Raw genomic sequence first — 27,820 nt, 5'->3', positions numbered from 1 at the left:
TTTGACATAGTGGCCTACATGTAATTCATTTCAATATCAGTAATTGATTTCTGTGATCATGTAATCAAAAATCAAGTTTTTTTTACATGTGAAATGAAAAGAGCATACTGTTGTAATTTTCAAATAAGTATATTGCCAATCGTTGATGGCAGTACGTTTTTTTCTTTCTTGATGTTTGGGTAAAAGTACATTTGTATATAATATACCTGTATTTACTGTGCGTAAACAATAAAAATTGACATAACATGTGCAATGAATACAGTAATCCACGCAGAGAGCAGCTTAGTTTTCGTTCTGCCGCGGCAGTTGCCAACAAAAAGGCTGCGTACAATAACAAAAACGATACGAAAGGTCTCCGAGCACTTACATTGAGCGAGAACAGACTAAAGCAACAGTAAGTGCACTTATGCATGCTCGATGAGGTTCAGATTCGGAGATGATTGCCTCGTTGGCGTGTTTACAATCAGGGGCAAACGAAACGTATTCGAGAAATAGCCGGAATCATTGCATCAGGTACATGAACAATCAGACCGATATACAAGTACACTGCGCGAAGTGAAGTAAAACTTCTCAGGAAGCATTATCTTCGAAATCACTATCACCAAAAATTATTGACTTTACTTGAAGTAACGTAAAGTTGGTTCGAGATCGGTGGTCTGGGTCTAACAGCAAAATCAAAATATCTCTCCAGGCGTATCCCTATCCATAACGAACATTGTATGATATAACGTAATTTGTGACGCAGTCATACGTATAAGATACATTGACGTTATACGGATACGTCCGCCGGGCGCGAGTGAAACTCTATAATCTCACCGTATTACGAAAAACCATACATCATATTTCTTGACAATATTTGACGAGTGATTTCTGGTATAGGAATAACCGAATTAAAATATGATTCTTGCAGTCAGTCAGCGATAGATTACGATCGAATGGCATGGTATACCGTCATCCATTAATACTTCGAAAAGAGAAGGGAGGAGGTCACGCATCATTTTTAGTTAGTATTACTGCTACGCTAGGTTTGAATCTCGGGGATATATCAATTTGCATACGTATGTTTGTCTCGGCGTGCACTCTTAAAATAATGGGTTTTAGCATTACACAAATATGCACTCCTGAGAGATCTTTAGGAAGAACTCTTGAAAAACCTCAAATCGATCTTGCTTTACCTGAAAAACTCCTTGAGGTCTATGCATATTTGTTTTGCCTTGATGCTTTTCAGAAGCTTTTTTAAGAGTGTGGGCGGGTGCCACTTTGCACGGAAACATCACAGTCGCATGGATATTCCTCATCCCCTGAGAAATTCATAGTGGGCTTTCAGCCACCGCGTCATGTCTTCACGCCTGGGAAATACTCGCTTGCATCTGCCTCGGACTCCGAGCATCAGTACGATGATTGCTCAGCAAAAAGAAAACAACAGCCGCATCGAACAGCCAGAATTGGTGGTCCCATTCTCAACCAGAGTATCATTAGCTACAAATTATTCTGGGTCCACTTTTGAGGCTACGGAACGGATACATTAATCGAATACTATTGCTATGCTTACACACTACGTATAAGCAGACACTACTTATCATCATTAAACGAAATACACCATTGTGTTTCTTCATGTGGATAGACAACGATAGTGCCAACATTTAACGGCTGAATTTCGGCTTTTTCGATATTCTGTCTCGGCTCCTTGGTCTCGGCTTGAGGCGGAAATGACACATGTTCTAAAACAGGCTTGTTGTAAAATATATTTCGCCTCGACTGTCAGCAGTGGTTTTGGTGTACAAATCATCTATTAACTCCTGGAGTCGATGCAAAAATATGACTTTGAAAAACCAAAGTGATGATGCCGAGATGGCGATTCATGACTCAAATGTTAGACATTGCTACTCCTACCTCATATACAAAACATATCGAGAGGTGGGGTATATCGGAAAGCAATGGTGCCAGGATGAATGTTAGTATGCTAAACAGCAAACTTTTAAGAAATTAATGCAAAACAAACTGTATCCGATTGCAAGTGTACAAATCATACAACCTATGTTGACCGAACATTTTAAACTGCGAAAACGATAGCACGACACCATTATTGATAATTCACTATGTGCAAATGAACAAGATACGACCTATTGACCGAACACCAACAGTGGTAACGATAGCATGAGATCATCATGATTATCGCCTACGAGTGTCATAATGGAAATTGCTGCCTTTAATTTTGAGATTGTTATCTTTTAAATTGTTGTACGTTCTATTGAGAGAGCGCAAGCAACGGTTTAGGAATAAAATGTCTGTTTTTGTAAAACGTGCAGCTCATGGTAGATCTGAAGGTATAGGTCAGATAGATACTGCCTTTTATAAACTGCTGGTTACATTTTATACCTGGTCAGAGACGCTTTATTTTTCGCGTTAATAACCCTCGTTATCATCGGCTGAGCAGAGTGAGATCAACGGTCTTCAGCGAGAGAAAAAAACGGAAGCTATTGCACAATGTAGCGGCTATAATGTTTCGTGGATCTGACTGAAAAATTGCCAAATGATAGACTATATAGTTCAAGCGTAAATGTTATGTCCGCATCGTTTTAGGCTCTGGAGGGCGAACTACTTCTCGGATTTCTTTCAAGATAGGTTTATATCGGTCTTCGCCTTAACACCAAACAGGTTTTCTTTTTCATTTTGGCATTCAGCAATGATTTTTTCGTATGCATTTGTATACATTGACGTAGTGTATTAAATATGGACATTTTCCACTCTGTACGGCATTTTTCTCGACCAATCCGGATAAAATGTTGAGGTTTTATTTTTTGTTTGTGTCCATTTACTCATGTGTAACAAGTTACAGCAAATTCGTATGCATAATCATTGTACTACGGCACTGTGTATTTCCTGGACGGCTTATTATAAACCATGAGATGCGGAATGCGAAATCGCGAGATGCCAACCTCGGTGAGAGTACCATGCGCCACAGGATGTATTGCAAATATTGAACCTGAAAAGGCGAACATTCATGAGACCGAGGCTGTAGTAGGCAGATATACTTGTTTCGATTGGCCCATTGAAATAGACTCCGCTGTGCGATGTGTGTAATTTAACCTAATTTATAGCCTAGTTTCGAATGGTCAGACTATCCCGCGCTAATTTTAGGGATGACCAGACGTTCACCAAGTGCATGCCCTATGTTATCGGTCAATCATTGTGTATGGTGACTTGTGCCGCCAGGCGTAACGGGAAAATAATCTTGGTACATGCAGCATCCAGAACCTCGTGGTATTATACTCACAGTATATCTTGATAAGTTGCAAAAACCTTTGTTATCAAGATGAACACGCACTTGCATGTAGCCTTTGTATTGTCTTCGGCCCTACTATCATTGAATGGAGAAGTGGACAGCAGCATCAGAAATGGTGATTGTCATTGTCCAGGGAAGTAGAAAATCTTGTGGCAGAAAATAATGATTACTCATCTCGCGATTTCGCGATTTCTCATCTCGCGGTTTATAATAAGCTTTCCTAGACCACCAGTAATTACGAATGGCGTACCCATCTACATGCAATAGTTGAAGACCAAAATTCTCATAGCAGATTTTAGGTCTCAACGATCTATCTACTCATACTTACTCCGAGTCTGACTGGCCTGACGAGTAGGAGATCTTACACAGAAGGTATAGAAGTTCCCAGAGAAATATATGTATTTTCCACAGAATCACCATACTCCTTCTGTTCTCGATAATCCTAACTACACGAATATAAGCATATGACATACACTCGGTTCAGGCTGCATATACGGGTGCATTTTACAATCAATGCCTAAAACCATCACAGATAATCACGCAACTGACCATTTAAATAATCCTCAACTCCAAGATAGAACGAAAATCCAACTGAATCGGTCATCCTAAAAATCACGTCTTTTACGACAGCTTCTAGTCGTTCCAACGAGTTTCTACGAAGTTATAATCTTGTAGCAGACGATCGACTGCAGCAATTACCATGACTGTTAACAATCACTGCCAAAAGGCAGCACTGGCATACAAGGTACGCGCGAGCCAACATCCCTTGATCAAATAGTAACGCATGCAATTAAGTGTGAACGCACCATGCATCTGATTGGTTGATTTTAAGTTTTTAATTTCGAAGACGATTTCTGGAATTTCGAAGTCGAAGTCGAGTTTTTAATTTCGAAGTCGATTTACGAAATTTGAATTTCGGTGTCAACTTTTGTTCTTCGAAGTCGAGTTTTGAATTTCTTCTTATAATGATAATAATAATGATAACATCCAAGTCTTATATCGCGCTTATTCAGCTACTAAGCTGCTCTAAGCGCTTCCGAAGCGTCCTTTGAAAGGTAATGTCTTTGAATTTGACAAAAAGTAGTTCTTGTCCATGTCTTTCATATTTTCGAGGATTGCGCTCCACGGCTTTGCTGCAGCAACAGCGAAACTGTCATCTCCATACTTGTTTTTGCCGGTGCGGTTAACTAATTAAAACAAACATTTTGAGTCTATTTCTATTTCTTGTTCGTGTTCTCCTCCCTCAAGATAAGTGCCTGAAACTTCACAATGAGTAAAGCCGCACTTATAATTGGTAAAATTGTTTTGTGCCTGAGCCATTTAGAAACTCAAGATTAATAGCTTAGTCGAGATGGTGCATGATCATACGTCAGTAGCAGAATTTAAACGGAGATGCTGGTATGGCAGGCCTATTGGAGGTTGAAAATAGTGAAGAAATAAACCCGGAATAACGTGAATACCATAGCTGATACCTTCGTTTCAGATTATAAAAGAAGCCATCTGTGAATGTGGTTTCTCTGAACAGACGCCAGAACACATCCCGACGGAATTTCCTCTGATTACCAACCGAGGAGAGGAAGGCCGGAGTCCACATCTCTCCAATGAAAGCTTTGGGGAACAGATGCATATTCGCGTCACACTGCCACGTTCTTTAGGACCAACAATGTAAAGGTCTGACCAGTCGAACGCAAAGAATCAGAATAAATGACTCGTTTATTACCAAGAGAACGCCCAGTAGATGGATCGCGACACCCGCGGATCGTAACAATTAAGTCGGGGATTATCAGTCTCGGTGAGCGGGTAGCCTTGCGAATGTCATCTCGCCGTTTAATGATCTTCATACTGCCAATCTGAGGAGCAATCAACAGTTTCTACAGCATTGGTGCTACCTATCGTCATCGTGCCAATCCAGTGTAACTCTGGTTGAATATTGACGTCAGTCGAACATCACATCAGCCGAAAACAATTAAAATGGGATGTTGGTGTTATCAGGTTGGGTCTATTGAATGTTGAAATAGTTTACAAGACGTAAACAGGCTGATCAGCGTCAACATTTGTCCGAAACGTTATCAGATGCAATCTTTCCCCGTGCGTTCCAGCCGGCCACCGACTTATCTTCGGCCATCATCGCACATGACGGAGCAGAGTCTTGTCAGTCGCCACATAACGGATAGGCAGCTAGCTACCATCGCTTCGCCTGAATCCGTTGTTGCCAGCGACAGCGACATCTAAAAACCAAGTTAGGTTCTAAACTGTTTCCTTTTTGGTGACCAGCGCGGAAAATTACACTTGGTCGAAGTACTTATATAAAATACCAGCTGGTGAGTTTAGCGCCATCACTTTCGCTCTTCGCCAACTAGACTAACGGGTAATTTAAATTCCCAAATACTATAGTTGGAGCCAGGTAGGTTTGCACTTATGTAGCAAAAGTGTCTCGTCGTCTAAGATCATCAGCTACAAATTTTGCTGTAAGAGGAAAACCGTTAGACTTTTATTGGTGAAGATGGGAAAACGGAACAATTATTCAGTCGTCACTTTCCTCATTGTTGTAGCCAATTTTTTTAATTTTTCAATTTTTAGTTAAAATGGTGCAATATAATTGCTTATAAGCCAAGATACATGTACGTTCAAGCCGCAGGGCCAATTTTACACCATTTCATGAAAATAGGGGTATAAGTACATGTATACTACTACTGCGTGTGATCCACGCGATCGGGAGAAATGCATTTTATATACGAACACATGACAACAATCCTATTCTTCTAGTGGTGCAGCCATTTTGAACGATAATCAAGTAGACCCCAGATGAAGAGGTTGAAATGGGACCACTGATAGCAGACAGGTAGCCTCGATCTCCACTCGCCGATTCGAACCATCCGATTGAGTGGCCCACCTCGGACGCCAGGAATCAGTGTGAATTTCAGTTTGTTTTGTTCGGGCTCCGGGGCGCCTCCATCATGCAATGTCGTCTCCAAGTACTTATTGCACTTATTTTAAGCCAGGAACGAGGTTATTCCGGTTAGATCTTGCCAGAACTGTTTACAAACCAAACAAACGCCTGAGACTCGGCGATCTCCTGGTGACCTTGGATTGGCAGGGATCGGCATCCATGCGCAGGGGGGACATGTTTCATGTGTTTTGCTGCACGGACCACCTTCTTTCTCATGCCTGGCATCCTGGGACACGCATATGCAAGTTGTGTTTCCCCATATATATCTGGCCATAGATTATGCTCTTATAATACATGCGTAGACCCTGAATACTCGTGTACGTCATATCCAATCACATCGCTCGTCACTGTCAGAATCTGGGGGTGACGTAGTAAGTTTGACCTATGACCCGTCTATTCGGGCACTATGTGTCAGCACTGTTTCAACATGACCAAAAACCGTTTTTAGCCGATCAAATAATTGTAAAATTGACCAATTATCTCAGGATGTAGACAGATAAAGAAGCCTTATAATTTAATATACAAATAAATTATCGAAAGGGATTTTGAAATAATATTTCACAGTGCTCGCGCGATTGGGTATTGTAACACGTGCTTCTTCGGTTCCATGGCCCGACTAAATGACGCAATTTTCTTGTAGAGGCAATTAATTAATTTTTTATATCAGCATTAGCTCATATATTATCCGTGTCCATGAAGATCTATTATGCCGCAATTGATTTGTGATCGCATCAGAGTAAATGGTTATGTAGACTGATAAGTAGCCCTTTTTCCCGATTCAACATGAATATGCCAAGTGTCAAAACAATATTTACATCTAATTTGCATGTCAAACGTTATTCGTTGACCAATCAAATATGTTTTAGCTCAACGTGCAAGTGACCATAGGAGCACGCTATGACCCCTGGGTAAACGAAGTTGGTCCCATTTTGTCACGCGTACGTTAAGCTGAGATATACCAAAATAATGATGTGAAGAATATTTGTCCAATTTCAACGGCTCCAATCCTAAACTCGTAGCAGACCTTTTCCTTGCTCTGCACGTTTTTCATTGAATGAAAAGATGCCCGCAACCAGTGATTGATCCATTGATTTTCCATTAGGTTTGGATCAAGGGTCCCGATGATACCCTCAGTTATATTTCATCAATTTTATTCCGAGGTATTGTCTCATTTGTTTCATTTTCAGGCAGTTTCCTAAGCTCCATGGTGGCAAACATGCACTAATTGTGCACATTTTGTACAATTCTCCTTTTTGAAGAAGAAAACAACTAAACTAATGTTTCGTTTGCATATAAACATCGTTTTTGCTGTTGACGAACCTAAAACATTGTATCGGCCTACACGAATCAATGACCTTTCTCGAAACTGGTTGGGTTCGTGGTAAAATAGTAAGGCGGCACTTGTACACAATTAATACATCCGTGTAATATGATTAATATTGAGGGGCTACTTCAGAGAAACCGCCTTGTGAACACGAGACTCCTATAAAACATTCCAAGACAAGCCAATTGCCGACAGTAAACATCCAGAGGTGAAGTTGCTTTGAGTTGTTTAGGACTCGTCCTGCCAATAACTCACCAGTGACTCATATAGTGTACCATGAAGGGTAGCATCTGTGAGTGTTTCCCAAGATCAGGCCTCGATTGGTTGTTGTTCGGTTAGAGTGGTCGCTTTCTCCGTGAATAGGAGAAGAACCTAGGGAAACACTAAAATTGTGGAATCACTGACAGATGGTACACCAGGGCGGTAGTTTTGAGTGTAATGAATGTCACCAATCAAAATCGTTGTAGTGTCTTGATTTGTGTACTTGTATGTACATGAGTATTTATATCAGTCCGCCTTTTAATAAATTGTCTTATCTCATCTTATCTTATCTTATCTCAATGGTTGATATCGCTCCTGCTGTCAACCCGACTGCCAATCATCAACAGTATTCACTGTTTAAATATTTGCAATGTTCTCCTTGTAAGCAATAAGTCACATACCCCCTCCGAAAGCGACTACGACTCATTGTAACCAGGTAAGGATACCAGTTTTGAGAATTATTGTAAGTAGTAAGCTGCGATTTTCTAAAAATAGATTTGTTCAAAAAGCACACATCTGCGCATATCCTTGTTGATTTCATCGATGAACTCCAAATTTGCTCTGTAAATATATTGGTTTACACCACTGTACTTGACAATTGGTAAGATTTCGTGAGAAATCGCGCTTCTATACATGCTTCCCGAAATTGGTGGCTCGCATTGCAACTAACTTTTCCCCCTTGCCCGTCATTAAAGGCATTCAAGTGTGTTGGTCAACCATGACTATCTCCTTTGTCCCTCCACCATAAGGCCAAGTTTCCCCTTATGACATCACTATTTCGGACACTCAGCGCCCCATTTCTGGAAAGGTGTATATGGGCATTCAACCGCGTGTCGGCAAAGTAGATTTACGTCGTGATATATCCAGGCCATGGCATGGTGAAATCGGGGAGTTTTGAGGGGATTGTCCTGACAACTCGCAAGACCGAACGCAAAACCTTGCTTGACTGGTCACAGGCGGGGAGAATGTATTGGACCAAATATTCACTGTCGAAACGGAATTCTTTAGGTGGAAAAGTATCGAATTTGCGGTGTGTACCCAAACAACTAAACAGGCTAGTAAAAGGTGGTAGAGATGCATGCAACAAATTCTTGAAAATTAGTAACTACGAACGGCGTACTCCTTTAAGTCGACATCGACGAACAGGTGGTTGCACTACTCGGCAAAAGTAATCCATTCAATTAGTTTGAAACCCAGGATGATGGATTACTGCGCGCGTCTTCTAAGCACGGATTATTTTCTCGGAAGCGGCTGTGGGTAACTGGCAGCTTCTAATAATATGTGTTGGCGTCATTTGAAGAAGGGGAGCGTTACTGGAAGGGTAATTCGTTAGCCAGGTACAAATATCACTTTGTTCTCCCTTCTATAAAAAGCGGTTGGGAGCATTTTCGCGGCCAATATACGTTCTGGATAGCGCTGATGACGATACGAGATTTACAAACCGCGGACTTTCTTTTCAATATCTAAAACCGGGAGAACAAAGATAACGATACCACCAACTACAATAACAGACTGTCTTTTTCTGTAATTGACATAGGTATCAAGGATTATTTATTAAGTCAGAGGCGTTCGCCCAAGTGAAGTGCTTCGTGATATGAGCAGATATTTTTCTGGATTGCCTTCTGGTCCTTCATCTACGGCAACAGATCAGGAGCGAGTTTGACAATGCGGACATATGTGTTTCGGAAAATGACCGTTGGTGATATTGGGCGCGAGTGATATTGGGCGGTCATATTGTAAGAAAACGACGTATCCCGCAACGCTTGGATATTGAGAATCAACTCCACCAGTCGATCTTCAGCCTCTCTGGGCTTGGACAAACGAGGTGGACTTTAAAAGGTCATTATATGAGAAGCAATTATATAATTGTGAAGAATATGTACTTTTGTAGATGACTTTCAAGGAGAATAAGTGCCGTTTTTTATACATCTAATCGCACCCACCGTCCGGTGATTTTAATCCAGGACCGAAGCTACGTTGAGAGAAGTGAGTGTTCCGCGCAATACATCATCAACTAGCGGATATTCCTTCATTTGTAAGCAATTTACATTAAATTTATGTAATCTGTTTTATATTTTGTCGAAATGATTACTGAAATACGAAGCCTTTGTTTGGTATGTGTCATCCCTGTATTACGAAATGATTTTAAAAACGTAATTTAGTAGCGTATTTGCCCTTACTATACATGTAGCTTTGTAGGCCCGACTGGCCCCCATCGAATGCGTTTCGTGGGGTTTGGTATTGTCAATTGACGACCCTTAGATAAGCACAACGTTCACACACCCTTACTGTAATAAGCCCGCAGCACACTAGCCGCCAATTTTGGCGACAAGAAGCGTTCGGCACACGCCTCTCGACGCCAAAGTTGGCGGCCAGTGGATCCCGGTCAGAGCACACCTGCCCAGAATCGGCGTCCAGTAGCGTCTTTTCCGCCACTTTAGGCTGCCATTTTGAAATCATGTGACATCAAGACGCATACTGATTGGCCATAGCCTCGCCGCCGACGCCAAGTCAGGCGGCCATCCGTAGCACACCTGGCTTCTTCTTGCGTTCAAACGCGGCGACGTTAGATATTTGGCGTTTAGTTGCGGCAAGTCGCGTCGAGTCGCGTTCGCCGACGCCGTTCGTAGCAGACTAGGGATTTTTCAGGCGTTCAGGACTCTTGCGGCAAAAAACGCCGGTGAACGCCGAAGTTGGCGGCGAGTGTGCTACGGGCTTTAGGACTATCGACCCCCACAAATCATGTTTCATATGGGTCGATGTTATCAGTGAGTTTGCCCTGATGATCCTTGGCATTGGCCGTTGAGTTTGTTTATCTTGGGGACTTTCCTGCCCGCTCCGAAAAGAGTTATACATGTTTATACAATCTGCTGTGATGACAGTACGCAAACAAATGTCCATCGCAAAGAGCTTTTTGAAATTTTTATATTGACTAAAAAATAACCATTGGGGACCTCCTGCTTTATTTTTTTATGAAGTCGCTTCCCTGTGATGATTTGCCAGACACAAAATACACAGCTCCCAAACCGACTGATGGGGTGAAAACCTAATCAATTACCTAAATCTTAGAGCATCAGCATTCAGGCAGAGTCTTTCAAACAAAATTTATTTGAACGATTCTGATACAGGCAATATTGTTTAGTGCATCATTTAACACAACATCAATCAATTTATCAGTCTATTTTATGGGAACACTAAACAAATGGGAAAACAAGCACAATATGTTGCAGCGGCCTGCAACCACAACATCGGGTAAAGCTAAATCATAACATCACCTTTGAACAAAACAGGCTTCAAGATCATTGCAAATGCTTGTTTATGACTCTTGGGGTAATTGCCATACATTTCTTTTTATCAGAGAGATGTTGTCAGGTATGTGATCAGGAGTTGAACATGGTTCTGTTATCCGATACGTTTGACCAGCGGTAGTTAACAAAATGTTTGTTGTTATACTACAAGACTTGGGCTTGGTTGCTGATCAGTTGGCGTTATAGTAGAGTCAATTTATGAAAAATAAGGCCTAACCTCAAAAAAATTGCAAGCAAACGTTTTATGGTTGTTTATTGTAGTATTGGGTCTTGTAAACAACATATCAAAAGTTTACAAAAATTTAAGTCCGGGAAAGGGTCAAAAAATGACGTCAAAAACAAGATGGCCGCCAAATCATAAAAGTGGCTATATCTCACTTCATATTTGACATAGAGTGAAAATATTGGTGCCTAGGTATAGGTTTTAGGGGTCAAGGAATCCATTAAGCCTATTTATGAGGTTGTAGGAGAATTGCATAATGGGAAATCCAAGATGGCCGCCACGACGGCCCCAGATTATGTCTTTGGCCACAACTCAGTTCATACTAAACGAAACTGACAGTTGTGTGGTGTCTTTTAATAGGTTTTAGGGGTCAAGGAATCCATTAAGACTATTTATGAGGTTGTAGAAGAAGTGCATCATTGCAAATCGATGCTGACCGCAATACACCCAAGACTTAAAAATAGCTCAGTTTATGTTATTGGTCATCAAGCAACAAAACATGCATTTTCTCCACGTTGGAGTACGTATGCAACCTAGCCGCTAAGCAAAACATCCCACCAATCGTTACATTCGACCAGCCGCTCTTCTGGAAGGCATCGGAGATCGTAAATGAAGTACCAGACAATAGTCCGATTAGAAATGTTGTGTTGTTACTAGGCAGATTCCATACCTTCATGAATCTTCTGGGGGCAATAGGAACATTAATGGATGGGAGTGGGCTGAGACAGATCCTAGAAACAGGCTATGGAGAAAACGCGGTTGTGCATATGATGAGTGGTAAATCTGTACATCGTGCATTTCGTGGACATCTTCTTGTGGATCAATGCCCTACGCATCAGATAGTGGCTAAAATCATCAAGGACGAGCCTGGTTTTGAAAACGTCTTGAAAGAGCTTGAAACGCTCTACGCTCTTACGGAAACTGGTGAACGAGAGATGGAGTCGTTGCTGAAGTCGGATTGCATCGCAACAATCGCTGATCAGCTCAAATCGAAAGAATGTGAACTATCCAATGATTCAAAGACAAGTAAACTGTGGATAAACTATCAGAAAATGTTGGGAGTTGCACGCGAGCTCATTGAGGCTGATCGCACTGGGTCATGGGAGATGCACCTCCATGCCATCGCAGATTGTTTGCCAATATTTGCAGCAGCTGGACACCCTAACTATCTCTTGCGGGTTTTCTGTATCTACAGAAGATGAACAGCTTAGAAGCTGAAAACCCTACTGTTCATCAGAAGTTTATGAATGGCTTCCATGTCATACGCCGCAGCAACCAATACTGGGCTGGCCTAAGCTCTGATCTTGTTATAGAGCAGACGCTCATGCGTTCTCTTAAAAGCACAGGCGGGCTAACAAGAGGAAGTGGCTTCAGTGAACACCAAAGAACACTTTGGACCATGTCTCGCCCTGTAACCTCAGCCTACAACTATGCCATGCAAGAGTTCAGCTAGATGGTATACACAACAAGTGAACAGCACAAAGAGGCTACGCCTTCAAGGATGAACAGAGATAAAGCAGACGGAGAAAAGCTAATAGAAAAACTTGCAGACTTTTCTCCCTTTACAGGGGATGCCACCTTGCGCAACATTATAACAGGGATAAATGCTAATGAAGATGTGAACGTGCATGATCTTTTCACGGTTGGCAAAAGCGTAGTAAAAGCAATGGAAGGACAGTCTATATTTTCGTATTCGCACAAGAGAAATACTAGAGTGAAGACATTAGCTACTGCCCGGGCCATCAAAATAACTGGCGATCGAACCATCGACCCAGCTCTGTTGTTTCAGAGGTTCTTGGTTGTGTCACAGTCAGGAGAAGATCTTAGTCTAAGTGAGGTGATGGACTATGAACTCAGCCCTCATCCTCCATCGTTATTTGAAGCAAAGCACTGCTTGCGCTAACCAGACAAGGTACAACTGATGGAAGCTATAAGAAACCATGTCACTCCTAAATCCGAGGATGCCGTGCTCGATACAATCCCAGTCACTGATCACTACGTTTTAGACGGGGGCTCACTTTTGCATAGAACGAAATGGACCGAAGGGTCCACATACAGCTCGATCGCCGAGGCATATGCAAAGCTCACTGGTGATTTATACGGACATGCCACAGTTGTCTTTGATGGGTACAGCGGAGGGCCAGGAATTAAGGATAATACTCATCAGCGACGAGGTGCTAACAAGACTGCAAACAAGGTCGATATATCAGATGCTACCAAGTTCGTTGGAAAAAAGGAAGACCCCCTCTCAAATGTGGAAAACAAACAGGCTATGATTGATCTAATCGCAAACTGTTTGCGACAGAAAGGCTGCAATGTCATTCAAGCTGAGGGAGATGCAGACGTGGACATTGTAAAAGCTGCAGTTTCGATGTCTAGGTACAAATCTACAACGCTCATTGGTGAAGATACCGACCTGTTGATTCTCCTCTTGTATCATGCGACAGTTGAGGACAGCCATGAGCTGTACTTCCCGTTCAGACAAAAGTGGTGATAAAACAAAACATGTGTACAACATCAGTGTTCTGAAACATATATTAGGTGATGACATATGCACTGATCTGCTGTTTTTGCACGCATTCACGGGTTGTGATACGACTTCAAGAATCTTTGGCATTGGAAAGAAATCCGTGTTCGAAAAGATTCTGAAGGGAGACACCGTGTAACGCTCATGTTCAAAGGTGTTTTGTTCCCCTGACAGAGACAAAAAAAACTGTCGAAGGTGCTGGCTCTAAAGCAATGATTTCATTGTTTAATGGGAATCAAAGCGAATCTCTAGCAGCCCTTAGGTACAGTTTGCTCTGTAAGAAAGTTTCAAGAGCCAAGGCATTTGTGACACCTGAACGACTTCCACCAACTGCTTCTGCCACCAGATTTCACTCACTTAGGGTGCATTACCAAGTGCTTGTCTGGATGGGCATGAGTGAGGACATGGTTCCAACTGACTGGGGATTCAAAGTCCAAGGGGATACACTCATTCCGATCATGATGGATAATGACCTTGCTCCCGAGGCTCTCCTCAAAATGATCCACTGCAACTGCTCCGCTACATGTAACACACTAAGGTGTACCTGCAAAAAGCATGGGCTTGAGTGCACGAATGCATGCGGATCTTGTCAGGAGGAGAACTGTGATAACATGACTCTGGACCCAATACAAGACGAAGAAGACGTTGATGAAGAACAATGAGATATAGAGGCTATTTCCACAGTGACTAAAAATAAAATATTACTATGTACATATAGTCGTTGCTAAATATAGTTCTTTAATATTCCCAACTTACGCACCATATCTGGTGGCCATCTTGGATTCCCTATTATGCACTTCTTCTACAACCTCATAAATAGTCTTAATGGATTCCTTGACCCCTAAAACCTATGAAAAGACACCACACAACTGTCAGTTTCATTTAGTATGAACTGAGTTGTGGCCAAAGACATAATCTGGGGCCGTCGTGGCGGCCATCTTGGATTTCCCATTATGCAATTCTCCTACAACCTCATAAATAGGCTTAATGGATTCCTTGACCCCTAAAACCTATACCTAGACACCAATATTTTCACTCTATGTCAAATATGAAGTGAGATATAGCCACTTTTATGATTTGGCGGCCATCTTGTTTTTGACGTCACTTTTTGACCCTTTCCCGGACTTAAATTTTTGTAAACTTTTGATATGTTGTTCACAAGACCCAATACTACAATAAACAACCATAAAACGTTTGCTTGCAATTTTTTTGGGGTCAGGTGCTATATTGACTCTACTATTAGCAGTAACGCTGGCGTTTGTTTCTAACGCCGACGATGATAAAAGACTAAAGGTATCTGCTGTGGAGAAATCGAGAAATTTCGCTTTTGCGAGTGCATCTTATTGAGAGTTTAGATTAACTGGCTTGATGATAATTCCGTCATCATTACTCAGCCTGAGAGAAGTCAAGCTGGGCTTCTCGTCATTATGAAGCCAGTAAATAATTTACATTCATTTGTCTCTTGTGACTCGTTAGATAGTTTCTAAAACATATTAATGTGTGTGAATTCTAACAAACTCGTATAATTGATCAAATTTGTAACGACCTCGTCCTCTTTTTACAGAAGAAGACTGCAATGAATTTCTCTTGGCTGAATAGATATCTAAAAACTTTGCGTTTATGAATGTTTACAGCTCTATTATTTATATAACGTTGCCGAGTGTCGTTGAGCTAATGCAAGGAATGTCAATCGTGCAATGAAGGAACGCAATTGCTGGTAAGCTGATAATTACAGTGCAGGTTTAGACACTTGCTCTAAATATTTCATTCTTCTTTCTAGGTGCACCACAGAAGAGCTACAAAATGAACGCTTCTCTTGATATACCTCCGAACAATTCCAGCTACCACGCCGACTTCAACATCACAGTAACTACCATGTCAAGGCGCGGCGTGGCGCCGGATTTTTCCCAGACAACACAGCTTCTAGATGTAAGGATTGCTGTCCAGGCGGCAATCCAAAAGTACAATCTGACAGAGGTCACTGACCACTCGCCAGAGGACGCGGATAATGCCACAACGTCATCGCTTACACACGGAATGTACTTTTTCCGTGCGTATATCAGTCCGATAATAATCTTATTAGGAATAATAGGCAACTTACTAAGCATTGGAATATTCCTCAGTTACAGAAAATGGGACCAGGCTTCAATTCATTACTTATTCTACCTCGCGTTATCCGACACTGGGAACCTTCTTTTCAATGGAGTCGTGGAATGGTTTCACGTCGGCCTCAAATACGCCACGAGAGAGAGCTTCTGGATTGACATCCCTGCGATGAATCTCGGAACATGTGTGTTCGTTCGCTACGTGTGGTTACATTGCGCCTTTTTGAGTTCGTGGATTCTCGTCTTTTTCACCATTGAACGATTCATCGTAGTTTGTTTTCCATTACGCGCCTTCAAATGGGTAACTGTGGGCAAACGGCGGCGAATTCTCGTGATATTGACGATAGTCAGCGTGATTTCCTGGTTCCCTATCCCTTTTATATACGATGTTTACAAAAAACACGGATTCAGTGTCTGTCTTCCAAACTCTGAAAAATCAACTTGGATGTCGTATTATTTTTCCTTTCACTCAATGGCGACGACTTACTTTCTGCCATGCGTGTTGCTGGGACTTTTTAACACTTTTATCATCATCGGAATTGCCAGGACGAGCAAAGGAAGGCAGGAAATCCGAGGAGTGAAGAAAAGCAGAAAACAGGACGTGATGATTGCTGTAAATCTCCTAGCCGTCTCCTCAGTCTATTTGATTCTGACGATTCCATTTTGCTTGGCGTGGGGACTATGGTTCTATTGGGAGTCAACGGGATTTGTGGGGAAGACACTGCAGAATATCAAGGAAGGGTTGGAAGTAAATCGATTCATTACAAGTATCAGTATTATCAATTACTCCGTCAATTTCTGTATATACACCGCGCGGCTGACGTTTTTCAAAAGGCGGGTGTTGAATTTGTTTAGGTGCAAGAAATACACGAAGCTTGACTCCACGAACAACAGTCAAAATGGATCCGAGTCTCCAGGAAAGAGGACGAGAATGGTAAATTTGACCTAGCTGTTAGTGAAGAAGAGGCGTAGCTGATGTACAAACATGATTTGAAATACACCATCCACTTCGCCATTCTCCAACTGCAAGCAGATCGAAATGACATCATCAATAAATCTGCAGTGCAGTTGATCTCGGGTTGTGCAGGAGTCTGCGACTTCCTCAAAATAGGGCCTCTCGTGATTGGCTAGTCATTCGCTGGTGACATAAGGATTACTAAAATTACATATTACAAATGCCTACAAATGACTTATTTCAGAAAGTGCCGTAGGAGAAAGTGAGTAGGATTCATACACGTCACGTCTTTGATTTTACTCAGCTCCGATCCGCTATTGACAGACGTTGAAACGAGATTTCTCGATTTTTGAATACTGTTGCACATGCGGACACCACATTGCGCTACACGACTATACGCGTGTGCAATCGGGTAAAAAATCTGGAAACTTGTTCCAACCTCTTAGGTTGAGATTCTTGTATTTAAAAAAATGACGAAAACTAGATTTGAGAGCATTACACGTATTTCTTAAAGCCAAATGATAGACGCAACAGACATGATTGCAATACCTCGGAGAGGTCAGCTCTTGATCTGGTCTCACAGACGTGACCTGATGACGCACGGAGACATAACACTATGTGTGCTTGTAGCTTTAGAAACAAAATATATTTTTCGAGCAAAAAAAGATCTGTATTAGACATGAACGACTCTGCTTGCTTATTGGGAATGTGGCATAGAACGAGTCAACCACACAATAACAAAGAACAAATTACAAGTACTCTGTCACGAACTGATGACGTAAACACATAAACTGATGGACGTGAACATATAAATGATGACGTAGGTCTACACTCTTAAAACAAATGAGTGAAAATAACTATGTGATAGTAACTTTTTAACTATTCTGGTATTTACGGTGGCCCATAGAGGACATGCGTTTATTTTCAATATAATAGAAAAATTTTCTTTTTACAATGCGTTTTTTTTCTCTCGAATTACAACCGCCGTCGGATTTATTTCTCACCGCCGAAAAAATAATTTCCACCGCCGGGTAAAAAATAATAATTTCCCACCACCGCGGTGGAAATTAATATCGACCGCGGTGGAAATTAATATCGACCGCGGTGGAAATTAATATCGACCGCGGTGGAAATAATATCCACCGCGGTGGAAATAATAGCCACCGCGGTGGAAATAATAGCCACCCGGTGTCAATAACGAATTAGCTCCCGCGGTGGATATTATTTCCACCGCGGTAGATATTAATTTCCACCGCGGTGGATATTATTTTCTTTGGCGGTGGTGGGAATTATTATTTTTTACCCGGCGGTGGAAATTATTTTTTCGGCGGTGAGAAATAAATCCGACGGCGGTTGTAATTCGAGAGAAAAAGAACGCATTGTAAAAACAAATTTTCTATTATATTGAAAATAAACGCATGTCCTCTATGGGCCACCGTAGGTATTCCTATTCCACCGACTATGAAATTAGTTGTTTTACGACCATCGAAAAATTAGTTGTTGACCATTTTAATGCAGGGTTATTTTTTACTGCTTTTTTACCTAGAGCAGGTAAGTTTCACGACTAAATTTTGACAGTTCAGTTGCAGTTGGTGGATGAGTAACTATGCAGATTATTAGTTTTTGCTAATTAGTTGAATTGGAAGAGTGTGTATATTGACACAGTCTACGTTTTCTAAGTTTGTTTTAGGCTTTTGTTCTTAAGTCGTCTTTGAGAGCTTCCCAATTTGGACAAAAAATGTATGGAAAAAAATAACAGAACGCCGCGTTGCCACAGCTATTTATCCTTGATTCACAGATTACTTCCCAGTGATTACTCCAAGAACGCGATCCGATGATTTGCTGTATGAGTAGTAACACAAGGATCACTAAAAGAACGCCTTGTAAAATGCAAGCGTGGTGAATTCGAGGAAAATCAGTGTAACTGTCAACAGTGGTGTAGTACGCTGGTATAACAATCGTGAGGAATACCGCAAGAGGAGTTAGTATAGCTACAATGTAGGCCCGAGCTTTCGTAAAGCCTTGAAAACCTTCTCTACCACACACCTCGGGCAGAAATTCATAGCGGTTACCATCTGGTGCTCTCCATCGCCAACCGCCACCAGGGAAAGTTAAATATGTATGAAAAAGGCGCAAGTTCTTCTCGAGCGCTATGGAAAATATAGCATTGGCACTGATAGTTATCCCGCTGAATAATAATGGTGAATTGATGAAAAACTGAACAAGTATTGAAAGGACAAATGCATGGGATTTGCAGGAACTGACTGTAAAAACTGGAACATCAACCGGTAAAAGCAACGGGTCGTATCGCCAACTGCCATACCCTAAAAACAACATCTCCAGAATAAATCCTACGATGAAGTACAATAACTCGATGAAAGGGATAATGTAATAGATCCTGTAAAGGGGATGGATTTCCCTATTTCCTCTCTTTTTCAAAAAAAATAGTATGCAAACTAATAATTGACACGCTAGTGTGAAAACAGATGACTGGCCCGAAACATAGCAGGCAAGTAGATACGGCTTCACGGGGATGTTGTTGTCCGACCGAGGGATAGTATCACCATCCTCCAAATACATATAACACCACAAGAACATGTAGTAAGAAAGCAAGGAAAATGCAATGAGGATTGGGAACAAAGTACTCTGCTGAGAAACGTAAACGCCTTCAGATTCCTTCAGCTTTTTCAAAACTCTCCGACTCTCAAGGTACGATCTATCTGCCTCTCCCATGACGTCATCGCCGAGGAGGAATGGACACTTGAGTCGATGACCCTGACCTCTTCCTTCGACTTCCTTCAGGACGTGAATCACGTGTTTGCCCAGATCTTCCATATGCCATTTCACACCATCCTGACAGTCTTTCAGCGCGATGTCCATGAATGTCATCTTGATAGGGTAGGAAGGCAGGATGCCGTCACCGTACGGGTCCTTAATGTCAACTTTGTCTCGGACACACTGAAATAAATAAGAAATACGGCGTCTGTTTGCAAGCAAGGCAAAGAACACAAATTACTGTTCGGTTTTTGCTCGTAGGGGAGGGGGAGCAGTATACCGTGTCAGTGGGCAGAATATCATTTTCGCCATGTCATTTCTATTCCAAATTTGCATGGAAAAGAGGGTAAATATGAAATGACAATAATGACTTACTATCGTAGCCCTTCAACATGCCAATATTAAGGTATGTGTGTGTACAATACAGAAGAACATCGGCTATGTTTGCCTGCATCGACGTGATCCAGGTGTTTCTACACGAAGTTGCTCACCGTGTTGACTTCATGAACAGCCGGGAAGACATGATGCAATATCCAGCCGCTCTCGACTGGGAGTAGGGACTTTTCCAAGGCATCCTCAGGAGAGCTTTCAGTGAGGGCATAGAAAAAGTGATCTTACCTTTATTGCCCTGTAACATGTCATCTTGAAAACATCTTCCTCGCAGATCTTCCTCATCAGCTCTTGCTCCGTCTCGACAAACGATATCTTCCAGTAATTATGGGCACACACGAAGTGACATTTTAATGTCAAATTCCATGGCAGCGCTGAAGCTAAAGGGGTCAACTCCTCTTTTTCAAACAGTTTGTCGACATCTGCTCTTATTCCGAGAGTAAGGTCAATCTTAACGAAGCATTCCGGCTTGCCATACCTCGTCTTTTTCCAAAGGACTATCTTCACAGCAGGGCCAGCCTTCTTCAGCAAGTGACCGTACTTCAAGTCCTGTTTCGAGAGTCCATTCCCAACCTCATCTTTAAATTGAGTGTGGACATCTTTCGGGAGAAGTTCCGTCTGAATGGCCTCATCAGCGTCATTGATCTCCGCCACTGCAAGGCTGAAGAACGACTTTGTAGTTTCGCCAGAAGATCTCGGCTTGGTTCTTAGGAGAGGCTTCCGAGTCGCTCTGTAGTTGTTTAAGGAAATCAAGTACTGGAAGTCAAATTCATCACAACTACTGACTTTGGTTCCCTCTTCGACACTGCCGCATCGTTTCAGTTCTCCACCCCTAAACATCATGCTGCCTTCTTCGTTGAGATATTGAGTTAATTCCTTGATGATCGTTGAAACTTCCGCAGAAATCAGATGATCCGACGCCAGTTTTTTCCTGTCAGTTTTATGCATATGCTCGTGTTTGTCGTTGAGGATTCTCTCCTGGTTCTCGACGAATAAAAGGTAGGGGGTCAGGTAGTACCTCATGGTGACTTCGTCGAAGTTAACCTGCTCTCTCGGAAGCAGTACATCTTCGCTTGGCGATGCTAACGATTCCTCCTGTGAGGTATTAAACAATGATATTGGAGCACTAGGAAAATGTATTTGATGTTGTTTTTACATTGATAGTGGGTATTCTTATGATTCTGTAACAATAAGATTTTGGCGAAATACATAGGGGATTGAACTGATGATCAGGTAGTCATGAGGTTCGGATCGATCATCAGATTCAAAAATGATGATTACTGTTAGAATAGTGTGCAGATTACATAAGGCATGTTAGAGACTGCCGTAAAAATAGTCGCAGCCTTGTTTTAACCCATGAGAGCCTACTCAAGATCGAAGTCCAAAACTGTCCAATACTCAATGCAGACAACAGATATTAACATTTGGTTGATATTTTGATGGAAGAATCTTGGAGTAGAAAGAAAATGTGTTGGCAGTCACTAAACGACGTCCCGTCATCAATAAATCTAGATCTGGGCTGCGCAGGAGTCCAACCTACCTCTTTTTCATCTTCTGTCACGGGGACTAACAACTGGAAAAATGTTTAAGAATATCTCACTACCACACACGATACGTGTAAACAGATGTCATATCAATAGTGAGGTACTCGTAGACCTGCTCACGTCAGTCTTTGTCGTAAAAAGAAGGCGTTTATGGGTCGGGTGGTGAGACATTGGGCACCATGCACCTTAAATTTTCAGTCCTTGTTGGAGACCTTTGTCGTAGTACATGTAGTTTCTGTGGACTGACTTGCTCTCGGGCAAGGTGATAAAATTCCGCGTCTGAACTTGGTCGTGACGTTGCATGCACTGTGTGCATGTACATGTACAACTTCCTGTACTTCGTTTTGGCGGCAGCGGTTATGCAAAGGCAGCCACTAACTACTGAGCTGATGTAGGATATGAAGACAACCAAGGACATATCCCAGCGTATAGTTTGAGGTGTTTTAAAATAAGAATTGATGCCTCACCGACTGATCACAAAACAGACTGCTCTGGTGGTCATTTCGCTTCGTTAACTATCAAACTGATTTTGTACCTGGCCACTGTCCGGTGAAGTGATTTCCTGCTTTCTCTATTAGCCGTGTGAAAAGAGTTCGTCAGCTCGGTTCTTGACGTCGAGTACTTTTATCACAAGCAATAAGGATAGTTACCTTGACTAGACATTTCATACAGGCACTTTGGCTCTCACCGTGACTATCGCTGACAGGAGTCGTGTTCGTTGGTGGCGTTTCCTAAAAATAAAAGATTTGGGATTATTATACAGAGACGAAGTCTGAAAATCAACAAGGTTTCACTCAAGAGGATTGTAACATAGGGATAAGACGTTCTTTTCACTCTTCCGTCCTTACTAATTAATTTCAAATGCAAGTCTTTCCTTACGCACGCCACTGCCAGAACTCAGTCTCATTGATTGGTAACAGAAACAACGCCGATTGGCGACCGATCGGTACCGACCAGAGTACCGACTAGTACAAACCAGAGTACCGACTGGTACCAACCAGAGTACCGACTGGTACCGACCAGTGTACCGACTGGTACCGACCAGAGTACCGACTGGTACCGACCAGAGTACCGACTGGTGTACCGACCAGAGTACCGACCGGTACAGACCAGAGTACCGACTGGTACCGACCAGAGTACCGACTGGTACCGACCAGAGTACCGACTGGTGTATCGATGGGATATTAGGAAATGAGATAGGGGTAAATTCAATTAGACCAATATATTAAGGGACGGACTGTCCCTTCGAAATGGAAGGTTTTCAATCGCCAAGCCGAAAGTAAACAAAATTTATTCTTGACACTTGACGTCTCACATCATAATAGCATTCCGCGAAGATGACGTCACTGCAGCTGCTGCCCTCTATTTCCCCATCGCTGAATTACAGGCAATGTCGGACAAACATGCGGTTTCATAATGGATTCAGGCTTTCTAACTAGGGCAGTTAGATTCAATCTGGCACATGTCCGAGTGTTGGAAATACTACATAATTGTTCTGAATATTTCTCTCTCTGAGTCTATGGTATCATTCATGCTAAAAACAATGCAGGGTCAAATATGATTGACTTTGAAATAAGCTCAAATGCGTAGAAATAAGTGTCGCTGTCCGACTGTCACGTGACTAAAACGTCATCAATATCTTATGCAAATGACCTTGTGAGCTATTAATAGTAACTTCGCGGGATGCTATTCGGGTTTTGATTGAACATGTGCTCATCGCTAAAAATAGCCCCGGGATTCCCCATGTACGCTCCGAACAGCTGTCCTCCGACAAAGCTCCAAGCACCGGCAATACACAGGATAATACATTAGTCTAGGCTTCCGCTTGCGCAGTAGACTATATTGTGATTACTGTGGGACTCCCCCATCCCGGATTCCCTCTGGAATTTGGGAAGTGATAGAGTTGCCGATCGGTGACTGATGGAACGGTGTTTTTCCGGTGAACGTCTCATTGATTTTCCTTTCGAAGGAGCCGGCTAACATTATGCCGATTCCAATAGCTCGCCTTGGGACGTATCCCAAATATGGACATATCACGTGTCGAATGCCCATGCACACCCAAATATACTCTGTCCGCGAAGGCTGACGAAATTAGACTCCCGGGTAGTTCATTACGTCACCCTAATTGGATCTCCTCGCGAGGGACGAGGCCGGTCCACTGCGTCCGGAGTGTAGACGAAATTAGCTGACATTTACCTCTTATAGTGGGACGGGCCAGCCCCGGTCTAACCCATCAGTGAGACAACTGTCATTGCTCAGTGTGTACTCGACGCAAGGGCCCAACGCGCCGCGTAGCGGCAAAAAAGCGAAGCTGGCGAAACATTTATAACGGGTCACCGTCACTTATTATTGGACTTATAGCGCATTTACGGGGTTGCAACTATTTTGCTTTATAGTGTCACCAGGAAAGAAAAGCATGCGACCTAACGCCGATCTATTTGTATAAAGTGATAATTGGAAGGTATATAGTAGGAAATATCAATAAAATAATCATTCCATGTTGTCTTTTGAGGGCATTTTTGATTGTAAAAAATATATGTGTACGTCACCGTAGTCTCTGCAATGATAATTTTATCAGAGCAGTCTCGCGCAAGTAGAAGTTCTTTACCTATTAGTTCTTCACTTATTAGTCTCAACGTCTGGCGCAAAGCCAGACGTTTTCCATTACGATTTCACTACGATGTTTGACAAGAAGGAGCAGTGCGCGAGATATGCTAATGAGCAGACTTCCCTCGCTTGAGTTTCTGAAGAATGTTCCATATCGCGCTAAGCTCATCGCTACTGATTATGACAGGCGTGCAACGGTAGGTATCTGCTCCCCAACTTCCACCCTAATACGGTACAATAAGTTACCATTTGATGGGAATGGGACAATGCCCTCACTGTGTATGGAGTCATAGGGATAAGAAGACATTATTCATTAGTGTTGGTACAAGTGATTTTGCCCAAAAAGCATGCGCATTCAAAAAACAAAATATGCAAGGTATCACGTACATGACCATGACGACGTGCAGAAAGTGCACTGGCCAGTGCATACCCTATGGCTATGTACTAGTAAACATGGTAAACATAAACAACATCATTATTCATCGGCAGTTCATTTTACTCCGAGCTTTTCCTGAAACATATAGCCATGATGATTAGGCCTACCATGTACCATGTCATGACCAATAACAGCACTAGATCATGTGGATGTCAACAAGTTCACATGAACCGTATAATCCCGCATGGCGCATGTGGGGCATGCGTCTAAACCAAAGCCCCAAAATCACTTGTTTTGGTCTATTTCAGTTTCACTTGTGTTTCCCCCGTCTCCCAGTCCATAATACATTTACAGTTTACAATCCCCGATCATGGCCCAACAAAAGGTCATCGGTTGACTAAAGGAACACAACTGTTCAATGGATTTATAGTTGAATGCGATCAAACTACGTCTTTTCAATCGTGGATTGTAAATTTAACCCCATGGGCCTAGGGAAGGCCCTATAACAATACTTTCGACACAGTTATTATCTCCGCTGCCTCCACCATGTTACACACAGTGCTCACTGCTGATTCTAAAATGCGCCACCTAGTCAAAACAGGACATATGTTCTTCTAGGAATAGATCTCTTTCCAATATTTAATAATTGCACTATCGTCATCACCTCATCATACTTCATTGACATTACAGGCACACATTGACATTGACCACTGTTGCAGTCAACGACACAGTCGCTATCCAAGTAGCATTATAGAGGTAATTATCATTATCATACCTCATTAGCATGTGAACCAATCACGTCGCGTCCTTTGCGATCACGGCAAAGCCTCATGGAATAATGTCTTTCACCGTTGAATAATTTTTCATATTCCATGCCTACAAGTACAACTTCAATTTCTTCATATTCCATGGCTAGAAGTTCAATACTAATATAATATCCAAGATAAAGTTACAAGAAGTAGTCAATAGGGGTCTCTCACCTCTCACTGTATGTCCACACTATTCACGCTTGTACGAGGAATACATTCAATGCTGAATCTAACAACACCCAGTGCCCTTACTCTGTATATTAGTCACTGGAAGATGGCCGTTTTCACTCCTTGCTTCTACTTCACCTATAGTCTCATTGCAAACGCCTCAGTTCTATGATATCACATTCTCTTTCAGCTGTCATGCAACGCAACAACTGTGCTATCTGCCATCGCACATCAACGAAGAAGTGCAGCCGCCCACATTCCACCTCACGTCTGTCCGACCAGCTGCAATCCTCGAGGACGCCCCACTGTACCACGATTTCACTACGATGTTTGACAAGAAGGAGCAGTGCGCGAGATAGGCTAATGAGCAGACTTCCCTCGCTTGAGTTTCGGAAGAATGTTCCATATCGCGCTAAGCTGACCACTGCTGACCATGACAGGCGTGCATTGGACTGGTACAGGTTGGAACTAAACATTGAATATGCTGGTGGTGACGCTTTCTGATGAGAAGTTGGTCGTGACTGATGCAGTATCCTTGGACTTGTCCACAGCATCGTTCAATCATTGCTCTCTGAGCTGCCTTGATTCTGTACTTACCCAAATACTAAGACCAAATGCCTGTTGACTGTGCTTTAAGAGAGACTGGCGCCATGCCTAGAGATATGACTGACCCCTATTGGCAAATTTGTCTGACTTTATCTTGCCTACCTAGCTGCTGCCTATAGTCTCCCTTTAACTGCGGAACACTTCAAAGTCGATAAAATGCCATGTTCCACCTTTTAATGTGTTCAGACCGCCATTTTCAAAATAATCAAGTCAGGACACTGCCTTCTAGTCTCATAATAAATTTTGCTTTCCTCAATAATAACATTTCTTCTTCTTCAATGCTTTCATCATTCCAAACTTCTCCTCCTCTGACTTTTACAGGGGTACAGTCATGGCAATCAAAACCCAAATACTGAGACCAAATGCCTGTTGTCTGTGCTTTAAGAGAGACTGGCGCCATGCCTAGTCTCTCTTAAAGCACAGTCAACAGACACCAACCCCCTCAGACTCGGAAACCACAAACGCCCAACCCTTCCTGCTACCTTAATACCTCTGGATTACCGAGTAGGAGGGTGCAACATGTCAATACTTACAGGCGTTTCATCCACTGCTGAGATGGTCGCTTCCATCTGAATGCGGACGTTTGAGGCCATCTCTACCAAACTGAAAGTAGATACTTTGATATCACTTCTGTGGGCTGCCTTCCTTCTATCCCACCTCCATCCCATCGGCCACACTTATGTAGCCTGGTCTTCTCTAGGTGAGAGAGACCATCTCTTTATTCGACTTGACTTCGTTCATTGTTATCGAAATGTGAGGGGACCAGTAAAACTACCTGCTGTATATTTAAGGGGGTCTCCATAAATCATGGGTGACAGTGTTTGGGACGTGCATCACTAAAATGACCTGGTTTATGCTCTAGCGATCTCCTCCCCTCCCTTGAGTAATTTATTCTAGAAACAGTTTAGCTTAAAGTATTTTAACTGACGGGAGACTGAGTAACACATTGCAAAACCTTATACATGTACCTTGTCCATGTTTAAAGTTGTGACATGAATGCCCGATATCATGGAAAATTAATTCACCTGTGAATGAAATGCACGCTCATTATCTCAAAGACGCAAGAATTATTTCGAAAGCTTATTATTTCTCGGGAATTTCACCGAGGGGGGTTAATGTTCGCTTCTCCGGCCCAAGTGTGTGCAGTGCCATAGAAGTGAAAATTGATCTGCCCCTGATTTCCTAAAGGATGGGATTTCACACGAGTCATGAACGCTCTACGATCCCCCCCCCCCCCCCCCCCTCACCCGAGGAAATTGGAACGTGCACGCGGGGGGGGGGGGTACTTACCCAACACTATGATCTGTAGGCTTATTGTATGATGTGTTGTAGGGCCTTGTTCCACTAACAAACGGCCTATACCATGAAACAGGCCTGTCGCGGCCGGACTTAGTGTAATTAATGAAACTGCGTTGAGTTCAGGCTACTGCACTATGCTTTTGGCATGTAGCCGAGATTGGAGGAAAGAACATACTGGAAATCCCCTTCACTCCATCAAGGAAGTTGTCATTTACTCGGAAATTGCCCGCGCCTTCGCGCGGCCTCCGCGGAATAAGACAAAAACCGTGTCGAGGTACTACGGTCGTGCACTCGTTCGTGAATGGTC

General features: G+C 42.5%; 2 protein-coding genes and 1 long non-coding RNA gene across 5 annotated transcripts in view; 1 reads left to right on the top strand and 2 right to left on the bottom strand.

Moving 5' to 3' along the window:
• LOC135493876 (glycine receptor subunit alpha-2-like) overlaps positions 1 to 3,992 on the bottom strand; it is a 28,376-nt gene extending 24,384 nt beyond the window's left edge. For all 3 annotated transcript variants that reach the window (XM_064781511.1, XM_064781512.1, XM_064781514.1), the window contains exon 1: positions 3,615 to 3,992. In XM_064781511.1, the coding sequence (XP_064637581.1) occupies positions 3,615 to 3,757 (143 nt within the window). In that variant the 5' untranslated portion in view covers positions 3,758 to 3,992. The remainder of the gene's footprint in view (positions 1 to 3,614) is intronic.
• Positions 3,993 to 9,771: 5,779 nt separating this feature from the next.
• Positions 9,772 to 18,451, top strand: LOC135493469 (uncharacterized). Its single transcript, XR_010448249.1, has 3 exons — positions 9,772 to 9,856; positions 15,660 to 17,826; positions 18,381 to 18,451. It is a non-coding gene; the product is annotated as an uncharacterized LOC135493469 (long non-coding RNA).
• A 53-nt stretch (positions 18,452 to 18,504) lies between these two features.
• LOC135493468 (uncharacterized) lies at positions 18,505 to 27,743 on the bottom strand. The gene is made up of 6 exons (XM_064780831.1): positions 27,505 to 27,743; positions 26,748 to 26,817; positions 22,299 to 22,379; positions 21,645 to 21,677; positions 20,333 to 21,199; positions 18,505 to 19,897 (listed from the first exon to the last, which is right to left on the bottom strand). Exons 2-6 carry the CDS (start codon positions 26,805 to 26,807, stop codon positions 18,626 to 18,628), a joined length of 2,313 nt encoding a protein of 770 aa, XP_064636901.1. The 5' UTR covers positions 26,808 to 26,817; positions 27,505 to 27,743; the 3' UTR covers positions 18,505 to 18,625.
• Positions 27,744 to 27,820: the final 77 nt, after the last annotated feature.

The sequence above is a fragment of the Lineus longissimus genome, chromosome 9, assembly GCF_910592395.1.
Source record: "Lineus longissimus chromosome 9, tnLinLong1.2, whole genome shotgun sequence".
NCBI classification, from domain to species: Eukaryota; Metazoa; Nemertea; class Pilidiophora; order Heteronemertea; family Lineidae; genus Lineus; species Lineus longissimus.
Note: the sequence above shows the minus strand (reverse complement) of the source record. Positions and strands in the feature narration are given on the sequence as shown.

Excerpts from the sequence above, each read along its gene's own strand:
- LOC135493468 (XM_064780831.1), bottom strand. The coding sequence starts at position 26,807 with ATGGCCTCAAACGTCCGCATTCAGATGGAAGCGACCATCTCAGCAGTG. Across the intron at positions 21,678-22,298 it reads GTATGAAATGTCTAGTCAAG|TTGTTAGTCCCCGTGACAGA; the intron begins GTAACTATCCTT and ends ACATTTTTCCAG. Across the intron at positions 21,200-21,644 it reads TGACAGAAGATGAAAAAGAG|GAGGAATCGTTAGCATCGCC; the intron begins GTAGGTTGGACT and ends AATACCTCACAG.